The sequence below is a fragment of the Hydra viridissima genome, unplaced genomic scaffold (assembly GCF_058129835.1).
Source record: "Hydra viridissima isolate aposymbiotic clone 2 unplaced genomic scaffold, HvirCarnegie_v1 scaffold_1, whole genome shotgun sequence".
Taxonomy (NCBI): Eukaryota; Metazoa; Cnidaria; class Hydrozoa; order Anthoathecata; family Hydridae; genus Hydra; species Hydra viridissima.
Genome location: NW_028324300.1, coordinates 3,160,001 through 3,179,396, shown reverse-complemented (window position 1 = coordinate 3,179,396; position 19,396 = coordinate 3,160,001). Strand labels below are relative to the sequence as shown.

At 29.9% G+C, this 19,396-nt stretch overlaps 3 protein-coding genes across 3 annotated transcripts in view; 2 read left to right on the top strand and 1 right to left on the bottom strand.

Moving 5' to 3' along the window:
• The first annotated feature begins 4,312 nt into the window (after window positions 1-4,312).
• LOC145187488 (uncharacterized) lies at window positions 4,313-6,386 on the top strand. The gene is made up of 5 exons (XM_090094570.1): window positions 4,313-4,468; window positions 5,006-5,128; window positions 5,234-5,533; window positions 5,643-5,786; window positions 5,943-6,386. The coding sequence occupies exons 1-5, from the start codon at window positions 4,414-4,416 to the stop codon at window positions 6,248-6,250; spliced, it is 930 nt and encodes a 309-aa protein (XP_089950696.1). The 5' UTR covers window positions 4,313-4,413; the 3' UTR covers window positions 6,251-6,386.
• Window positions 6,387-11,885: 5,499 nt separating this feature from the next.
• On the bottom strand, window positions 11,886-14,149 carry LOC149892914 (uncharacterized). The gene is made up of 5 exons (XM_090094566.1): window positions 13,974-14,149; window positions 13,162-13,284; window positions 12,755-13,054; window positions 12,502-12,645; window positions 11,886-12,345 (listed from the first exon to the last, which is right to left on the bottom strand). The coding sequence occupies exons 1-5, from the start codon at window positions 14,026-14,028 to the stop codon at window positions 12,038-12,040; spliced, it is 930 nt and encodes a 309-aa protein (XP_089950692.1). The 5' UTR covers window positions 14,029-14,149; the 3' UTR covers window positions 11,886-12,037.
• Window positions 14,150-17,517: 3,368 nt separating this feature from the next.
• The window catches only part of LOC149892913 (hemicentin-1-like), a 26,321-nt gene continuing 24,442 nt past the window's right edge, over window positions 17,518-19,396 (top strand). The window contains exon 1 of the mRNA XM_090084311.1: window positions 17,518-17,670. Within this exon, the coding sequence (XP_089940437.1) occupies window positions 17,666-17,670 (5 nt within the window). The 5' untranslated portion in view covers window positions 17,518-17,665. The remainder of the gene's footprint in view (window positions 17,671-19,396) is intronic.

Here is a 19,396-nt window from a genome sequence, read left to right as displayed (position 1 = left end):
TCCGTAGGACAAGAAGTTTTTTTGCTTTTGTGAGAGTATCATAGATTAGTAATGATTTATTCCTCTATTATACGATTGTTATTATTATACGATTGACCAAAGTTAAAACAGTATAATGGAATAAAAAAATGTTTTTAATATCGTTATTATATCGTTATTATCGTTATTATCGTTATTATCGTTTTTATATCGTTATTATCGTTATTATCGTTATTATATCGTTTAATATCGCTGTTAGTTGAGGTTTAAATCGATTTATAACTTTTTGGAATATTGGTAGGAGTGGATCGGCTGCGAGAATTCATGTCTCGCAATCCACAATTTTCTATTCAAACTCCACAAGCCAACAGTGTAAGCAGAGCCGTTGGCTTTAATAAACTAAAATCAAGTCATTTTTTTTCAGTATTTAAGTAATTATTTGAGGAACATAAGTTTTCAGCCAAACAGCTCTGAAATATGTATGAAACTGAAGTCACAATAAGCCACGTGGTTCATAAGCCACGAAAAATAATTGAAATGAAAAGCAAACAGCAAGTTTCAAAATCGACTAGGGGAGGAGGAGGTGCTGCTGTGACAGTTGTGTATGCAATGAATGCAAGTGGCACTTACACCCCACCATTATTTATATTTCCCCGTAAGTTAATACTGATAGGCTGGCTGCTGGTGTACCTTCAGGCTCAATTATTAGAGTTAGCTCCAGTCAATGGACTGATTCATCTTTATTCATCGAATGGTTAACACGTTTTGTTGCTGTGACTCATGCATCATCATCTTCGTACTAATGCGTAATTAATTGCACATTATGGTCATCACAGTCACAACAGACTTGAGGCCTTTAACTTTTTAACCACCTCATTGTACACATAAGATACAACCTCTAGATTGTACATTTTTTAAACCATTAACTAAAGTACATCAGCAAGCAACTGGATGTTATCGCATCAGGGGCATAGAATTTCATTTTTTGTGATGGTAGATATTTTTGCCACTGTCTGTAACTTTACTGCAAACATTAACAGAGCAATCAATGGGTTTAGATGCTTGGTATATACCCAACAAATGAGCTTATTTTTAACGATGAAGCCTTTGCCATAGCTTTGCTCACTAATGAAGCTGAGTCATCGGAAATCTGTCAACGTTCCAGTAAATTGCCTAATTTACCTTATGTTGCACCTATAAAGTTGCCAAATGTCATGAGCACAAACACTGTTGCTACAAGGCTGTTGTTACAAAAGAACTACCACAATCAAACAATCCAGTTTTCCAAGTTGTCGATGATTATCTCGGCCTTAAATCTACCCCAAAAATTTTAGAAAAGATTTCCCTGCGTCCCAAAATTTCTGTCTTAAGACAACGAAAAAGAAAGACAAAGTCACAAAATTTCACTATTTCACTTTTCAAGAAACGACTAGAAGAGCATGAAAACAACGTAAAAGAAAAGCAATATGCAGTCATATTGAGTAAAGAAAAAGCTGCAGTTAACAAGGTGATCAAGCAAAAAATAAAATCAATAAATTTTAGGACAAAAAAGGTGAAGAAGCCTGAAAAGCAGAAAGACCTAATAGAAGAAAGAAACCAATGAAAAGTAAGAAAAATATGGATTCTGCCTCTGAACACTGATACAACCCTATGTACCATATGCTCTTGTGCATTCAATGTGCCACCATTCGATGATTGGATACAATGTTCTAAATGTACATCTTGGTGTCTTTATATTGTCCAGATGATTTAGACTTACACTACTACCGTGAATCATAGTCATGTATATATTATTTGAACATTTATGTTAGTTATTTATTGCTATTAATTAAAAAGAAGCTAATTATCTTCAAGATAATTACATAGAATAATTGCAGAGTTTATATTTCAGTTACTTTTATAAAATGTAAAGAGTTTTTACAAAGAACTATTATTAGCTTTTATTTTAACTATTAGTTACTTTTAACAACTGTTTTAAAGGTTTAGGACGAGTGGACTCCTTGAAGCAGTTATTAGTTTTTTTAATTTTAAAGTTTATCATCATTAAGTAGTTATTTTTATCTTACCAATTTCCTCTCTTATAAGTAAGCTTTGATATTAAAAAGAGTAAAAGTATTTGTTATATACAATAAAATTTGTTAAGGGGTACATCTTACCCTACCCTACCAGATCATTTAGGTGTTCTTTTTTTATAAATGTGAAGGAAGTCTCAGCATCCTTTAACTGTGAAAATAAAATCAATATATTCCTTAAATCAATGTTTTTTTGTGCTATAAGAATAATCCAGTTTTAAAATATTACACGTGTTTGTAAAATGACAAACAAAGCTATTATTTCATACTGATCTTCTTCCAAAAAAGATGTGAAGTTCGTGAAGTGTTTATCGTAGGAATTTTAATAAACAAGTGTAACAAACTGACGGAAAACCAGGGATTCCGGCTCCGGATTTTATCTAGGGAAGAGAGGGGCCCAAGATTTTTCTACTTAGCATCAGTGTAATAGAATTAATAATGCATATTGAAATTAAGTTAATAAACTTTATTTTTGTAAGTTTCTGCGAAATAAAAATATACAAGTTAAGAAAAGCTTTTTCGTAATTGTGAGAAATAATTAAGAAAAAAGTCAGTGAGCCAATATCCACGGCTCCCCCGTCTCTGTGATCCCACAAAACATGCTTAAACTCGTTTTTCTTTTTTTTTTTTTGTTTTCTTCTGAAAATCACTTCTGTAACTTCGATAAAGATTGCGATCTCGTTTTGCATATTTACACAACATTCAAGTAAAGATAACTAAGTCACAAGTAAAAGTTTAAAAAAAATAAGATCTTTTAAAGTGAAGCCATGATACTGCATGAGAATGTAATGGAATAATACGCAGTTTTATAAATATATTTACAAATTAAGTTTATTTCTTTACTGAAAAAAAAACCGGTTTTACTTGTAAAAAAAAGTTTAGTTAAATTGTGTAACACAATCTTGCATATAAAGTATTAAAGTAGTTTTAGTCTGCAACATACATTCGGTAATTAATATCCGGTTATCATTCTGTAGACGATCCTATTCTCAAATGGCAGGATGTAATTACCATAAACCGAAAATTACTTTATTCAATATATACAACAACACAAATTGCAATACAAGTTACAATACTAGCTTCTACTTTTTAACTACTTTGTAAACCAAACTAAAATGCCAATGCGTAATAAAATAATTCATACTGACGTAAAAATAAAAACAGGTATTGTGCAATTGCATTACCATTTATTGATATTGTAACTATTTCTTAGTAAGGATATTTCAATCAAGTTTAACTTTTGAAAAAAGCCAAATCTTGCATAACCTTAGCAAATAATATCACTTCCGTTCAAATTGCAGCAGTTAGTCAGTACGAGTCACTTTCGAGTTACTGCGAGTAAGTGGCTGATATTATCGTTAACTGATTTCTGTTAAAACGAATCCTGGCCAAAGTTTGATAAAGACTCTTAGTCGAAGAAACTCTTTTCCGAAAAAACGGGAGTCTCAAACTTTACTAAGATCAGTAGCATAATTAGTAACTTTAAAAAAGTGTTCTCAATTGAGAACTGGCTGCCCTAGGCTACGTTTCTATGTAAACTACTTCTATACGCCATTTAGCCCGCCGCCTTGTATGGATTTATTTTTACGTCTCTGGCAGGCGCTATTTATTGGAGAACTTCTCTTACAAGTTAATTTTACTAATCTTATTGTTTTCATTTAGCTGTATACGTACAACTGTTATATGCGTAAATGCAAATAGATACATGCAGCTGCATGTCTGCAAGTATGTAGTGGTATATATATAGCTACATGCATACAGATATGTAACCATATGTATGTATCGTTTTCATCATAAAAAAAAGAATCATGAAAAAGTTATCAAGTTTGCTTAAAAACTGATTTGTAACTTAGAAGCTCACAAACTCACTACATTTTTATAAATGAAGTTTATCAATCATAGCAAATCAGGTGCAGTAAGCATTAAATGCATAACAAAACAAATTTTTTTTCTATAAACTGTACGAAACCAGGAGGCATTGTGCATCGGCTTGGGTTTTTCATTACTACTTTGCAAGCTAGTCTTTTTAGGTTAAAGATTTTTTGAATGAAATTTGCATGGAGTAAAACAGATCATTTTGAGAAGGCTAAAGTGTCGAGTCAATATAGAGATATCGCGGATTTTTAATTAGTCAATATAGAGATGTTGTAAATGTATATGTTATATTTTTAATTGGTAGCAATTGTATGTACCATTATCAATCAAGATTTGAAAATGCGGAAATCCATATTATGAAACAGAATGATTTCTTCAGCTATATATTTCTTCAGCTCGCCACAACTAATCCATCATTCACTGTTCCGACTTCGTTGAGGACGCAGCAAAGAAGAGCTTTTGTAACTTTTTTCAATTTTACTTAAAGATGAAGGAACTGCTGCTGTTTTTCGTTGCGTCCTTTTCTACTTTTCTTGTTGAAGGTAACATTTCATTGAAGTTGTTTAAGAACCTTTTCTATCGATACTTTCAACTTTAAAATCATTCAACAAAATTATCGAATCTTGGTTTAATAAATAAGAAATGTTAGAAAAATGAACGATAAATATTTTCACAGTAATTCATACCGTTTTCAAGAGATTAATCAGCAAAATTTAAAACGAAATACTTTTTAAAACGAGAATCGCAACGAGAATCGCAATCTTTATCGAAGTTACACAAGTGATTTTTCAGAAGAAAGCGAAAAAAGAAAAATTAGGAAATAAACTTTTTTGAAAGTTTCAAGATTCTACAGCTCCTCTTTTAAAAAATTTATAAATTTTTTATTTATATATTTTTGTAATATATTTAAGTATTTATAAACTTGCATTTGTAATGTTAAATATATCTATCAATTTATTTTAATATTTACATATTAATCTATATATTTATACGTATATAAACATATGCGTTTATTTACCAATAAATTTTTATTTTATTAAAAGAAAGTTGATTTTAAAGTTTTCCTTTTCATGCAAAAGCCCACATTGGTAAAATCTATTCATTGGAATCTATCAACTATCCAGCGTATCGAATTGGTGCAGGAGCTGATGGCATAGCATCTATTCTTTTAAATTGCGTGGAGGAGTTTCGCATCGTTAAAGGTAAAGTTTACTTGAAACAACTTCGTTAAAATAATAGTTAATTTTTAATATAGACTTGTTTCTTGTAACCAAAGTGCTTGTGGCAAATATATATATACCTTCTAGGTTTAAACGGACAAGCCAACACTGTTTCCTTTCAATCCGTAAAAAACATCAACCAATACTTACGTCATCAAAATTTCATTCTTAAGCTGCACACCATAGATAGCTACTCCGATCTGTTTAAAAATGATGCTTCTTTTATCATCCGTGAAAATAAATATTATCCTGGCTACGTCTCATTAGAGTCCGTAAACTACCCTGGTTTTTTCCTCAGACATCAAGATTACACTTTGAAGTTGCACAAAGAAGACCCTTATACTGAGCTTTACAAAAAAGATGCAAGTTTTAAACTTGTGCAGTTGAGTAAGTTTAGTTAAACTATAAGCTTTAGTAAACAAACTCGTGAACATTTTGCAACCGATGCAAAAATATATTTTAAAGTGAATTTCAAGCGTTATTTGTTTTACTTTAGTTCACTTGGGACGACCTTACTCACTTGTGTCCTTGAATTATCCACTATATCGTGTAGGCGTTCTGAACAGTGTTTTAGGACTTGGTTTGGTTAATGTAGCAGGAATTGTTTTGGGCGGAGCAGACAAGTTTCGAATCGTAAAAGGTTATTCAAGTTTATAAAAGATTTCCGTTTGTTAAGCTCTTTTGCAAAAGTTTTGAATCAAATTGCGAAACATTTTTGTATCATCATCAAACTTGTTCAAACTTTTTCATCAAACTTTATTCTCATTTTTTTCATTTCAAATACTTTTTCCATTAGGTTTAAACGGACAAGCCAACACTGTTTCCTTTCAATCCGTAAAAGACAGCAACCAGTACTTACGTCATCAAGATTTTATTCTCAAGCAACACCCAGTTGATACTTACTCTGAATTATTCAAAAACGATGCTTCCTTTTTATTGCGCCAAAACAAGTACTTTCCAGACTACTTTTCTTTGGAATCTATAAACTACCCCGGGTATTTCATTAGGCACCAAAACTTCATCTTAAAACTGCACAAAGAAGAACCCTACGATGATCTCTATAAAAAAGATGCAAGCTTCGAGCTTCTACCACAGTTTATCTGATGGAAAACACAAAATGATTATTTTTTTTGTGGTGGTGGTGTATGAGTTGTAAAGGTTTTTCTGATCATTGTAAACTTATAATTTTATAATCTTAAGTTATAATTATAAAATCATTATTAAACACTTTCATGCAAAATGTTTCTTTTCTTTTTTTCCTTTTTCTTTTTATTTTTCTCCGTCGCTCAGTATCGTATTTTGCTCTTTACTTTTCCAAAAGTTTAAAAATCAGCCCCTTCGTTTTTCTAAAATGGATTTGTCTATCCTATAGTGAATATCTGAGATAAGAGAATCTGAAAGTTGCAGCCATTTCAACTTACAGAATTTCAACATGCAATTTTTACCATTTTTTCTTAAAAAACAAGTTTTTTAAAAAAAAAAAGAAATTATGATATAATTTTAGTTATTTAATACTTTATTGAATGGTTGTATATAATAAGTATAATTAAAGGGGAGAGGTGGGTGGCCCCGGACACTTAATGATAATAGAGATATTACCCATGTGCAAACAGAAAATAAAGTCAAAAAAACATTTTAATGAAAGTAAAAACACTTATTTAATGAATTAAAAACAAATTAACAATGATAGGGTACTTAACAAAAGCACAAAGCTTATAATAAATTAAATAAGAAAATCAACAACTGTCAAACTTGGAGCCCTGGACACAATCTTTATACATAATTTAGTTTTTTTTTTTTTACCAACGGGCATACTTTTCATTTATAATTAAAATTACATAATCCCAGACAGACATCCTAGTGATTATAATCTGTGGTACGAATAAATGGGACACAATTTTTATGGTTTAACCAATCAGGTTAATGGGATTATCTTCAAATTCGGGGTTGCGGGACTGTAAAAGTTATGAATATGCAAAACATTAAGTTTAATCTTTGTCAAATGTAACGTAATCTATGTTTAAAATTGTAAGAATTATGTTTTTTGTTAATTTTTGACATTTTTTTTTTTTTTTAAAACCCCTACTTAGTTCTCTGCTACACAAGGTTGGCATATTATTTGGGGAAGCATCCATTTTCAAACCGCCATCATATAGAACTATATATATTAGCCATTTACTAATTGAAAATAAAATGAAAAGCAGTGAAATTGAAATTTTTTTGTTTGTAAGTGGATGCCGCTTTCTAAGTTAACTAAATAAAAAAATATGATGAAACACAAGACTCAAGTTAAATGTAGCCCCAGGCATACACAAAGATCCTTCACTTACAAAATCATACGTCATCACTTCATAAATTTCCTTAAGCGGAAAGTCGTAAATTTTCATTATCTGAAAAATTCGTAAATTTTCATTACACTATAAGTTGTCCGGAGGTACCCTCCAAACGTGTATCCGATACCACCCGATCATACCTCATTTACAAAAACTGTAAAAATATTTAAAGAATAACAAAAAGAAGATTTTTTTAAGTAAGTATTTTAAATTAAATTTAATCACAAATTAGTAAAATGTTTAAGGTAGGGGAACCTGTTGTACCTCCGACCACTTTTTGCTTCATGGTGTTATTTGTTTGTACTATTGAATCAATTTAAACCATTCAAAGTTTTTGTTATTCTCTCATACTTTGCGCAAAGATTATACGTTTGACTTTTTTATTATTCGGCCAAGAAGTATAATTTTTTAACGTTTTAAAAAATTAGTTAAATGGTCAATGGTACAACATGGACGTTGTACCTTTGACCGAGGTATGTTATTCTTTTAACCATTGTGTTATTACTAAAGAATCATGGACTGTTAGGACATATTTAATATAATATAGCTTTGCTATGTATTTTAAAAAAACATCTGGCCAACTTCATGCCAATAAAAGCTAATAAAATCATTTTGTAATCAATCAAAGTTGTTTAAAATAAACTCAAAAATCAATTCTTGCAATCTTGGGAATTTTGCATCTAAGTCCATGCCACTTTTTTTTAAATATCAAGTTTTAAGTTATGCAACTCAGATGATTGGTGTTATAAATATAATTTCCATTTTTTTTAAAAAAAAAATCCTTTTCGAGTTATCAGAGAACGTTGCCGCGGCAACGTTATAGATAAAAAAAAATTTTTGATGATCTGAAATAAACTTTTGTTTCTTTTATAGTTTTATTTCTTTTAAAATAAAAAGGTTTTTTTTTTATTGTATTTCAAGTCTTTTTTTTTTTTTAACAATAACTACTAAATGCGACATTACGTAAGTCTCCTCTCAGCTTGGATTTTTTAATAGATCTTGTTTTAAATGAGGTTATCTAGTCTTGAACGAAGGGCCATTAATTGTCCTTGTACCAAGAACGGTAACTTAAAGTATATTTTGTGGTCATAATCTTTAAGACTTTACTTTATTTAAATATTTTTTTGAAATAAAGGAAAATGACATCAATTATCAGTGTTATTTCGATTTAGCCACATTATTTTTAGTTGGGATGCTCTTTGCATGAGATGGTTAGGATTGAGGTTGGAAACTCAAATGTGATTGAATTGTGCAAAATATGTTTTATAATACTTGTTATTATCATTTTAGATTTAAAAGCAAAAATATAATTCTTTAATTTGGAATACTAGTTGGTGGCCTATGTACAATTAAAAATGGACTAATTGTACCTAGGGTCACTGATTTTAAAAAACTTTTAATTGACGGAATTTTATATTTCAAGTAATTGTATTGTTATCAATAGGAAGTAATGGCATGATGTGATCATATTAAAAATCTGAAATAGGTTTGTAGCATAGAAACCTTTTAAAACCCACCACAACCACAATATTTAGCAGCCATATTCATTTAAATATGATCATAATGCTTAAGTGAAATATTAGAATGCAGATGATGAAAAATATGAAATTAGAAGAATATAGTATATAAATATTACTGTACAGTATAAGATATCAAATCAAAATCAAACATAAGATAATGGCGTCTAGACCAAAAAATGATTGTAAAATTTTCATTTTAATATCTTCAATTACAAACCAGAAATATTTTTCATCTCGTGTAAATTGTCCCTTGACTTCTTAAGATATTTAAGTTGTTAAACCAACAAAACTTAAACAACTTCTGATATATAATGTCAAGAATATTTCTTTCCACTTTCAAATTTCACGAAACTCTTTCATTTTTCTTGTTTGCTTTTTCTAGTTCATTATCAAGTGTATTTTCTCCAAAATCAATTTCATTATAACTTTCACAATTTAAACTTGCGTAAGACTGTAGCTTAAAAATGATCTGTTTTGGTTTTGGTTTTATCTATCTTGGAGAGGTTTTTTTTGACATTTTCATTATAAGATTTTGTATATATAATAACTTTCATTTCAGGTGTATCAGTAAAAGTACGTAAATTTCCCTCACATCTTTTAATAATAGCTGTCTTTCCTTATTTGGCTTTCGGGTAGGTTGTATTATTTTAGGTGAAACAGTTGATGTTGATGGCAAATTGCCAGGAGTGGTTTTAACTTTGATAATATCATTAAAAACCCAAACTTTAATATCCACTATTGGCTTATCAGCAACACTTGCAGTTAAGAAATAAATTTCAGTAAAGATATTTTCAATTAAGCAATTAAGGGAAAAAACCCAGTACATTAAAAACTTTTAATCATATTATTTGGTACATAAGCATGAGAATAAGCTTGACCAACAAGGTAAGATATATCATAAACTGTAATTTGTTTAACCGCATTTCCTAGAGATATTATCCGATTATTCATGATATTGTTGTAAAAAAAAATTTAATAGGGGTTGCATTTTGTGGGTTGCGTGAAGATGAAATGTCATTAAAATTATGCCAGAACTTTTAGCTCAATAATAGAAAGGTTCACATGAGTTTCATGATTATCCATTAATAAAAGAACTGGTTTTTAATGATAAGAGGACGAAGTGACTAAATACAGTAATATGTGAATCAAATATGATGAAGTTATTTTAGATGTAAACGGACCACAAGTGAGTTATACACAGAAGCCTTACATTTACTTGATTTGGACGATTAGCATGCTTCAATTTATTTGTTATTGTTTAAAAATAGTTTACAAATATTACATTTTCTGTTGAATTAATTAAAATATTTCACATTTTTTCATTATATCTTCTAAATATGTTGCAATATTTTTCTTATTTCCAAAAAGTTGACCTTCCAAATGCTTATTTCTTGTAGTAAATTGTGCTGTTCGATCGGCCTGTTTAAGGATTGATACTGATATTGAATAAAATTACACGGTTGCTAGGGGTCCTGAGTTTCCATAACAAAAATGTGGCCTAAATTATTATCTCCGTTTTGGAGATAATATTTTAGCCACATTTTTGGCTTATGTTACAACATGCTCACCAACGGAACTCAATTTAATATGCAACAGTGATGAAAATGTTTGCTCGCCAATAAAAGCTATTTAAATGTTTACTCAGCAATAAAATTTATTTAAATATTTGCTCGCAAATATTTTTATTGAGATAAAATGAAAATATGAAAAAAATGCAAGTTCAATATTCGAAAAAATTTTATTCCAGGTTGTGTCTCCGTCGTAAAATTCATCTAAAAAAAAAAATAATCTCAAACGCAAGTTCATTTTCCGAAATATAAAAATATAATATTTAAATTTCTGACACTGCAAAAAATTGCACTTAAGTTCAAATTTTTTTTACAAATATGAGTTTTGAACGGTTGTGTTTTTTTTTTAGGATTGTTCATTGTTTGGATTTTAAAATACTGTTCGCTACATTTTTTATCTATTTAATGATCATCATTTAATGTTTTTTGTTTTAAAGTAATTGAATAGGCAATCGTAATAATTGAATAGGCAATCGTAGCGTTATCTTCGTCTTGTTCTCATACTCCTATAACTGACCACTCAAAAAATGAATGAAACGCAACAACGAATTTTGTTGCACAGTTTTGAGAATATTAAAAATCTCGTTTAAGATTATTTTTTGTAGATGAATTTAACGACGGGGGCAACCTGAAATAAACTTTTCCCAATATTGAACTTGCATTTTTTCCAAAACTTCATTTTCTCTAAATGATGGTATGAAATTTGCATTGGCGAGCAAACATTTTCAACATTAGTGCATATTAAAATCGAGCTCCGATTAAACTGTCCACATTTGTGAATTGAATATGGTGGTCTCCTCCTCAACATTTATCTTGAAAACTATTTGATTCTTTTTGAGAGAAAAAAGCACGAAAACTATGCTTGTGAATTAGAAATATGTCTAAATAATGTTATGGACTAAGCATCTGCGTCTCGTTTTTTTTTATTCGAGACGAGACGAGACGATGGCATCCGGGACACAATTTTTAAATTCCGAAAGAAAATTTATTGTCCCGGTTCATAACTTTATTCCGGGACAGTTTATTCGTGAAATTTTTCCGAGACATTTCTCGTCTCGTTGTGCTTGTCCCGGTTCATTTCGAGAAAACGATTCCGAGACGCAGACCCTTATTATTAACTTAATAACTGAATACTCGACTCAAACTCACCTTTTTTGGCGTTGCACATAACTATCATATGAATAATAATTTGATTACAGTTCCTTTAACCTAATTTTCATCAATTAGCGCTAACCAACAAAGTATAAAAACAAGCATCGACATTTACGGATGTCGCATTACAAAATAAAGTTTGCAAAAATGAAGAAAAGAAAACCAAAAAAAGAAAAGAAACAGTTTGCATGAAAGCGTTTTATAATGATTTTATAAATATAATTTAAGATTATAAAATTATAAGTTTACAATGATCAGAAAAACCTTTACAACTCATACACCACCACCACAAAAAAAATAATCATTTTGTGTTTTCCATCAGATAAACTGTGGTAGAAGCTCGAAGCTTGCATCTTTTTTATAGAGATCATCGTAGGGTTCTTCTTTGTGCAGTTTTAAGATGAAGTTTTGGTGCCTAATGAAATACCCGGGGTAGTTTATAGATTCCAAAGAAAAGTAGTCTGGAAAGTACTTGTTTTGGCGCAATATAAATGAAGCGTCGTTTTTGAATAATTCAGAGTAAGTATCAACTGGGTGTTGCTTGAGAATAAAATCTTGATGACGTAAGTACTGGTTGCTGTCTTTTACGGATTGAAAGGAGACGGTGTTGGCTTGTCCGTTTAAACCTAATGGAAAAATTATGTGAAATGAAAAAAATGAGAATAAAGTTTGATGAAAAAGTTTGAACAAGTTTGATGATGATATAAAAATGTTTCGCAATTTGATTCAAAACTTTTGCAAAAGAGCTTAACAAACGGAAATCTTTTATAAACTTGAATAACCTTTTACGATTCGAAACTTGTCTGCTCCGCCCAAAACAATTCCTGCTACATTAACCAAACCAAGTCCTAAAACACTGTTCAGAACGCCTACACGATATAGTGGATAATTCAGGGACACAAGTGAGTAAGGTCGTCCCAAGTGAACTAAAGTAAAACAAATAACGCTTGAAATTCACTTTAAAATATATTTTTGCATCGGTTGCAAAATGTTCACGAGTTTGTTTACTAAAACTTATAGTTTAACTAAACTTACTCAACTGCACAAGTTTAAAACTTGCATCTTTTCTGTAAAGCTCAGTGTAAGGGTCTTCTTTGTGCAACTTCAAAGTGTAATCTTGATGTCTGAGGAAAAAACCAGGGTAGTTTACGGACTCTAATGAGACGTAGCCAGGATAATATTTATCTTCACGGATGATAAAAGAAGCATCGTTTTTAAACAGATCGGAGTAGCTATCTATGGTGTGCAGCTTAAGAATGAAATTTTGATGACGTAAGTACTGGTCGCAGTCTTTTACGGATTGAAAGGAAACAGTGTTGGCTTGTCCGTTTAAACCTAGAAGGTATATATATATTTGCCACAAACACTTTGATTACAAGAAACAAAAGTCCATATTAAAAATAAAATATTCTTCTTAAGAGGTTGTTTCAAGTAAACTTTACCTTTGACGATGCGAAACTCCTCCACGCTGTTTAAAAGAATAGACGCTATGCCATCAGCTCCAACACCAATTCGATACGCTGGATAGTTGATAGATTCCAATGAATAGATTTTACCAATGTGGGCTTTTGAATGAAAAGGAAAACTTTAAAATCAACTTTCTTTTAAAAATAGGGAAGGTATAATTTTATAAGTATATAAACATAAAATAAGTGAACATTTTAATATATAAAGAAATATATAAAAGGATGAAAATAATATATATATATATATATATATATATATATATATATATATATATATTACATATAATTATAAATAATACATAATTAAAGTAATATATAGTGACAGATACTATAATCGTATAAAAGGATACAATATATAAATATGTAAATGTATTATATTAATATATTAGTAAACAATTTATGAATATTTTAAAAGAAAAACTGTATTAATTCAAAACATTAAAAGAATATATATTATATATTTAATTAAGTATACACTTTTTTATATAATAAAAAAATATAGGTTTTATAAAAAATAAAGTTTATGTAAACATTCAAAATTATATAAAAATACATAAAAATTTATAAAATATATGTGAAGTATAAATTTATGATATATAAAATAAATAATATATTTAATATATATATATATATATATATATACTACAGTATTTACATGTAATATACATAAGTTCGGAACTTTTCGGAAAATGTTTATTTTGTATTTAATATTTTTGTTGAATGACGAAGACTTAAAAGTTGAAAATATCGATAGAAAAAGTTCTTAAACAACTTCAATGAAAAATTACCTTCAACAAGAAAAGTAGAAAAGGACGCAGCCAAAAACAGCAGCAGTTCCTTCATCTTTAAGTAAAATTGAAAAAAGTTACAAAAGCTCTTCTTTGCTGCGTCCTCAACGAAGTCGGAACAGTGAATGATGGATTATTTGCGGCTAGCTGAAGAAATATATAGCTGAATAAATCATGCTGTTTCATAATATGGATGTCCGCATTTTCAAAGCTTAATGATTGATAATGGTACATACAATTGCTACCAATTAAAAATAGGAACATATTCATTTATAACATCTCTATTGTATATTGACTCGACACTTTAGCCTTCTCAAAGTGATCTGTTTCACTCCATGCAAACTTTATTTTAAAAAATCTTTGACCTTAAAAAACAAGGTTACAAAGTAGTGGTGGAAAAACCCAAGCCGATGCACAATGCTTCCTGGTTTCGTACAGTTTATAGAAAAAAAATTTGTTTTGTTATGCATTTAGTGCTTACTGCACCTGATTTGCTATGATTGATAAACTTCATTTATAAAAATGTAGTGAGTTTGTGAGCTTCTAAGTTACAAATCAGTTTTTAAGCAAACTTGATAACTTTTTCATGATTCTTTTTTTTATGATGAAAACGATACATGCATATGGTAACATGTCTATATGCATGTAGCTACCACTACATACTTGCAGACATGCAGCTGCATGTATGTATTTGCATGTCTGCATACAGGGTGACCACAAAGTATCCGCACAGATAAAGAGCTTAATAAAAAGCATGTAGAAAGTATTTGGAACACAAATTTTATTTTAAAACATTTATTGAACTATAACAATTATGATTCAAAGATTGAATTCGAATTTTCCTCCATCAGCAAAATAACAGGCCTGTAGGCGTCTCGGGAATGCTTCGACGGTGGCGAGCAAGTAGGCAGGGTCCAGAGAATCCCAAGCTTTCAGTAGTGATTTTTTTAAACTTTCAATATTTTTATGCGGCTTTTGGCATGCCTTTCCTTCTAGGACGCTCCAGACTGAGAAATCCATCGGGTTAAGATCGGGGCTCGATGGCGGCCATTGAGAAAAGTTGATAAAATCAGGAAAAGTTGCCGCACAAAAATCCTGAACTGTCTTCTTTTTATGGGCTGGAGCTCCATCTTGCATGAACGTCCAAATACGATTTCCAAGTTCTTTTTGAGCCCAAGGAACAATTTATAAGTAAATAAATAAGAAAATAAATAAGAAAATACATAAGTGCTTTTATGTTTATATTTTCACAAGATGAAACCGTCTCGTGTGCGGATACTTTGTGGTCACCCTGTATAATAGTTGTACGTATACAGCTAAATGAAAACAATAAGATTAGTAAAAGTTAACTAGTAAGCGAAGTTCTCCAATAAATAGCGCCTGCCAGAGACGTAAAAATAAATCCATACAAGGCGGCGGGCTAAATGGCGTATAGAAGTAGTTTACATAGAAACCTAGGGCAATTACGAGAAAGCTAGTTCTCAATTAAGAACACCTTTTTAAAGTAATTAATTATTCTACTAATCTTAGTAAAGTTTGAGACTCCCGTTTTTTCGGAAAAGAGTTTCTTCGACTAAGAGTCTTTATCAAACTTTGGCCAGGATTCGTTTTAACAGAAATCAGTTAACGATAATATCAGCCACTTACTCGCAGTAACTCGAAAGTGACTCGTACTGACTAACTGCTGCAATTTGAACGGAATCGGTATTATTTGCTAAGGTTATGCAAGATTTGGTTTTTTTCAAAAGTTAAACTTGATTAAAATATTCTTACTAAGAAATAGTTACAATATCAATAAATGGTAATGCAATTGCACAATACCTGTTTTTATTTTTACGTCAGTATGAATTATTTTATTACGCATTGGCATTTTAGTTTGGTTTACAAAGTAGTTAAAAAGTAGAAGCTAGCATTGTAACTTGTATTGCAATTTGTGTTGTTGTATATATTGAATAAAGTAATTTTCGGTTAATGGTAATTACATCCTGCCATTTGAGAATAGGATCGTCTACAGAATGATAACCGGATATTAATTACCGAATGTATGTTGCAGACTAAAACTACTTTAATACTTTATATCCAAGATTGTGTTACACAATTTAACTAAACTTTTTTTTACAAGTAAAACCGGTTTTTTTAAAGAAATAAACTTAATTTGTAAATATATTTTTAAAACTGCGTATTATTCCATTACATTCTCATGCAGTATCATGGCTTCACTTTAAAAGATCTTATTTTTTTTAAACTTTTACTTGTGACTTAGTTATCTTTACTTGAATGTTGTTTAAATATGCAAAACGAGATCGCAATCTTTATCGAAGTTACAGAAGTGATTTTCAGAAGAAAACAAAAAAAAAAAGAAAAACGAGTTGAAGCATGTTTTGAGGGATCACAGAGACGGGGGAGCAAAATGACTGAAGGTTCAAATAAAGATTTGACAAAACAATATTTAAAAGCCTTCGTGCTCTTGCTTTAAATTCGCACTGAATGTTGCACTTGATGTACTTATGTCGGTCTAAAACTTTTATTTACAACTTTTGGTTATATACCTTATATGGTATATTTGAAGGGTAGGCGACAATATTCATAATGTAGGCGACTAGAATTCGCATAATAACAAGTTCCACTCAAAACTTTTTTCGCTGACTCTTCGTTGTCTCGCCAAAGTCTGAATTAATCATCAGCTTAAGGAATCCTTGTTAAAGACAACACTTTCATCAGTTGATTGGTGAACATCTTTATAGACCATGGCAAAGCAATTTGTCGTGCTCCCTGAATCTTAGTCCGCGTGCTTTCACAACTTACTTTAAAAGCTATCCAAAAGTTTAAAATACTTTTTTAGCTTACGGTAATAAATAGCGAAGCGTTTCTTTTGAAGAAAGTATTCAATTCATTAATAGCGAGATATTCACGAAGAATGCTGAACTTTATTGTAGCTATATAATCTATTAAACTTTAGCAACAGTAAAAAAAAATAAGTTAAGTGAAGTAAGCTTTTATTTCTTATCTTATTTTAAACGGAAAATGGACAAAACGGATGGAGTACCCTACTAAACGGAGAACTAAGGTGCTCCGCTTCGGTTGAATGTCTTTTATTAACTTAATTTTGATTGAAAAAACTTCCAAACTATAAAAAAATGTGTTTCAACGTGCAAAGTTACATTCATGGTGGTAAAAAAATAAACTTTCTTTTTAACTAGCAATCCGTTTGTATTCTTTGATGACTGAAGTAAATATAATCATTTATGGAGTGTTTATAATTCGTATTCACAGTTTAATACACTCATGTTTTAAGTTTGTCATGCTTGTTTATTATTCATCGAGTGAAACATATTTTTTTAAATAAAAAAGTTTCATCAATGCTTATATATTAAACAAAAATATTTCATTTAAATGCCTTAGTCATTTTTAAAAATACTCTTCAACGAGTCTTCTTCAAACGAATTTGACATCCTTCAGCGATTGCATGCTTGTTTCAGGAATGTCCTCAAAACTAATCTATTTGCGTATCGTTGTTGTGTTTGTTTTAATGTTCGGGAGCTTTGTTACATGGTTTTTTAAAAGTAGGAATCAAGGAATCAATTCTACTGTAATGTATTAAGATAAGATTACTTTAATAAACCATTTCCAAAAGAATAGCTAAAATTCAATCTGCATCAATCACTAATTCTCCCCATGAAAAATCATAATCAATGAAGTAAGTTTCTTTATTGCAATATTTGTTATAAACCTTTTATATTATAACTTTTTTTCTTAGTAAATGTGGAAGGTTTGCAAATTTAAGCAACCATCTCAAGACCAAAATGATAAACTTACAAGCTTATCTTTTGGTCTTGAGATGATTGCCTTATCATTAGCTATTGAATGTAATTACGATGAATTTAATTTCTAGATAAATCCTATGCCATAGTCTATTTTGTTAGTTTCAGTAGGGAATTATACAAAGTGATTTTCTTGTTTCTGTTAATTACATTTGAGAAACCTGCTTTTCTCCTTTTTTTGTTAACAATATTTAGAACTTTTATAGTGACGATGGTTCTGAATTCAATGTTGACATTTAAAACGAATGTTTCATGTGTCCTATCATACGACTGATAAACAATAGACTTTTTATTTTTGATGCGCGAAAATACAATTTGAAAGTAATATTCCTCAATCGTACTTTTTTCAAAACCTCCATTTCATATGTAACAAACAAACTTACCTATGATATTCGTTATAAACTAGTTTTAACAAAAAAATTTGTTTGCTTTAGATTGCCTCATGAAAAAGCTTGTATTTTATATGAACAAATATCCAGGCTTTTTTTTAAGAGTGCCAAAGTGTTTTTTCTTTCATTTGTCTTCATATTTATTACTTCAGCTATTTTCAGATTTGAAAAATTTAAAATACTCAATTTCAATTTTCAATTTTTTTGATAATATTTCTAAATTTTACTTTAGTACTTAGATATATAAACTTTTAATAAAGATAAAAACGAACTAAACTAAATTTTTTGTTTTGTTGGATACGTTCCTTTTTTTATGTAAGGCAGAATATTTAAGTAATAAGTATAAGGACTTGTTGCTGATCTTGAGGGGTGCAAGTTATAACTGACGATAGTGTTAAACCTTAAAAACCTTAATTTTTTTTGAGGAATTAGATTTTAAAAAAGGAGCTAATTGAGTAAGAAACACTTTTGTTGTTTGGTTTCAAACACAACCTGAAAACTCATTTTCATTTTGGTTTAGAAACCAGCACAAGTTCTTCAAAACCTTTGCAATTAAATGATTTGGTTGCGTTGCCCCTTAGCCTCTGGTGAAGCTATACAAAAGCTAGATAAACTTAGAAACGGCGTGGGGAGGGGAGTAGGTAGGGGGGCGGTTTTAAAGTAGTCTTCGGATTCCACTTTTGCTAACTTTTGTTTACTGCTAATCCTAATGCAATTTATCTTTAGGTATATCAGAAAAAAGGCTACAGGTGAAAATCCTCCTTAGTAGAGTTAGATTAGGATAAAATTTTGATTAAAAAAAAAAAAAAAATTAAAAGAGTGTACATTACAAGAGTTATCAAAGATTTAGAAAATATTAGCCTTGAAATCAGTTTTGAATTTAAAAAAAAAATCCGTGTTGTTTTTACAATATTTTAGTGGCGAATTTTCCAACTTTCTATTTAAATTGTCTTAATTATGCTTCTTTTGGGCGAAACGAAACATTTTTTGATTCAATTAATAGCACACTTATCTGAGCTTTCTATTCCCAAATCAACAAAAAGTTTAGATTTAAATTACAATTTAAGAAAACACCACCTTAATGTTAAATTCAGAGTTCCATTTTGAGTAAAATCAAACGTAAGATTACTTAACAAACTTTAGTTGAGAATTTAACGTGATTGCATTAAGAAATGCAAGAAAACTCACAAAAACACTCAATAGTTTATAGACA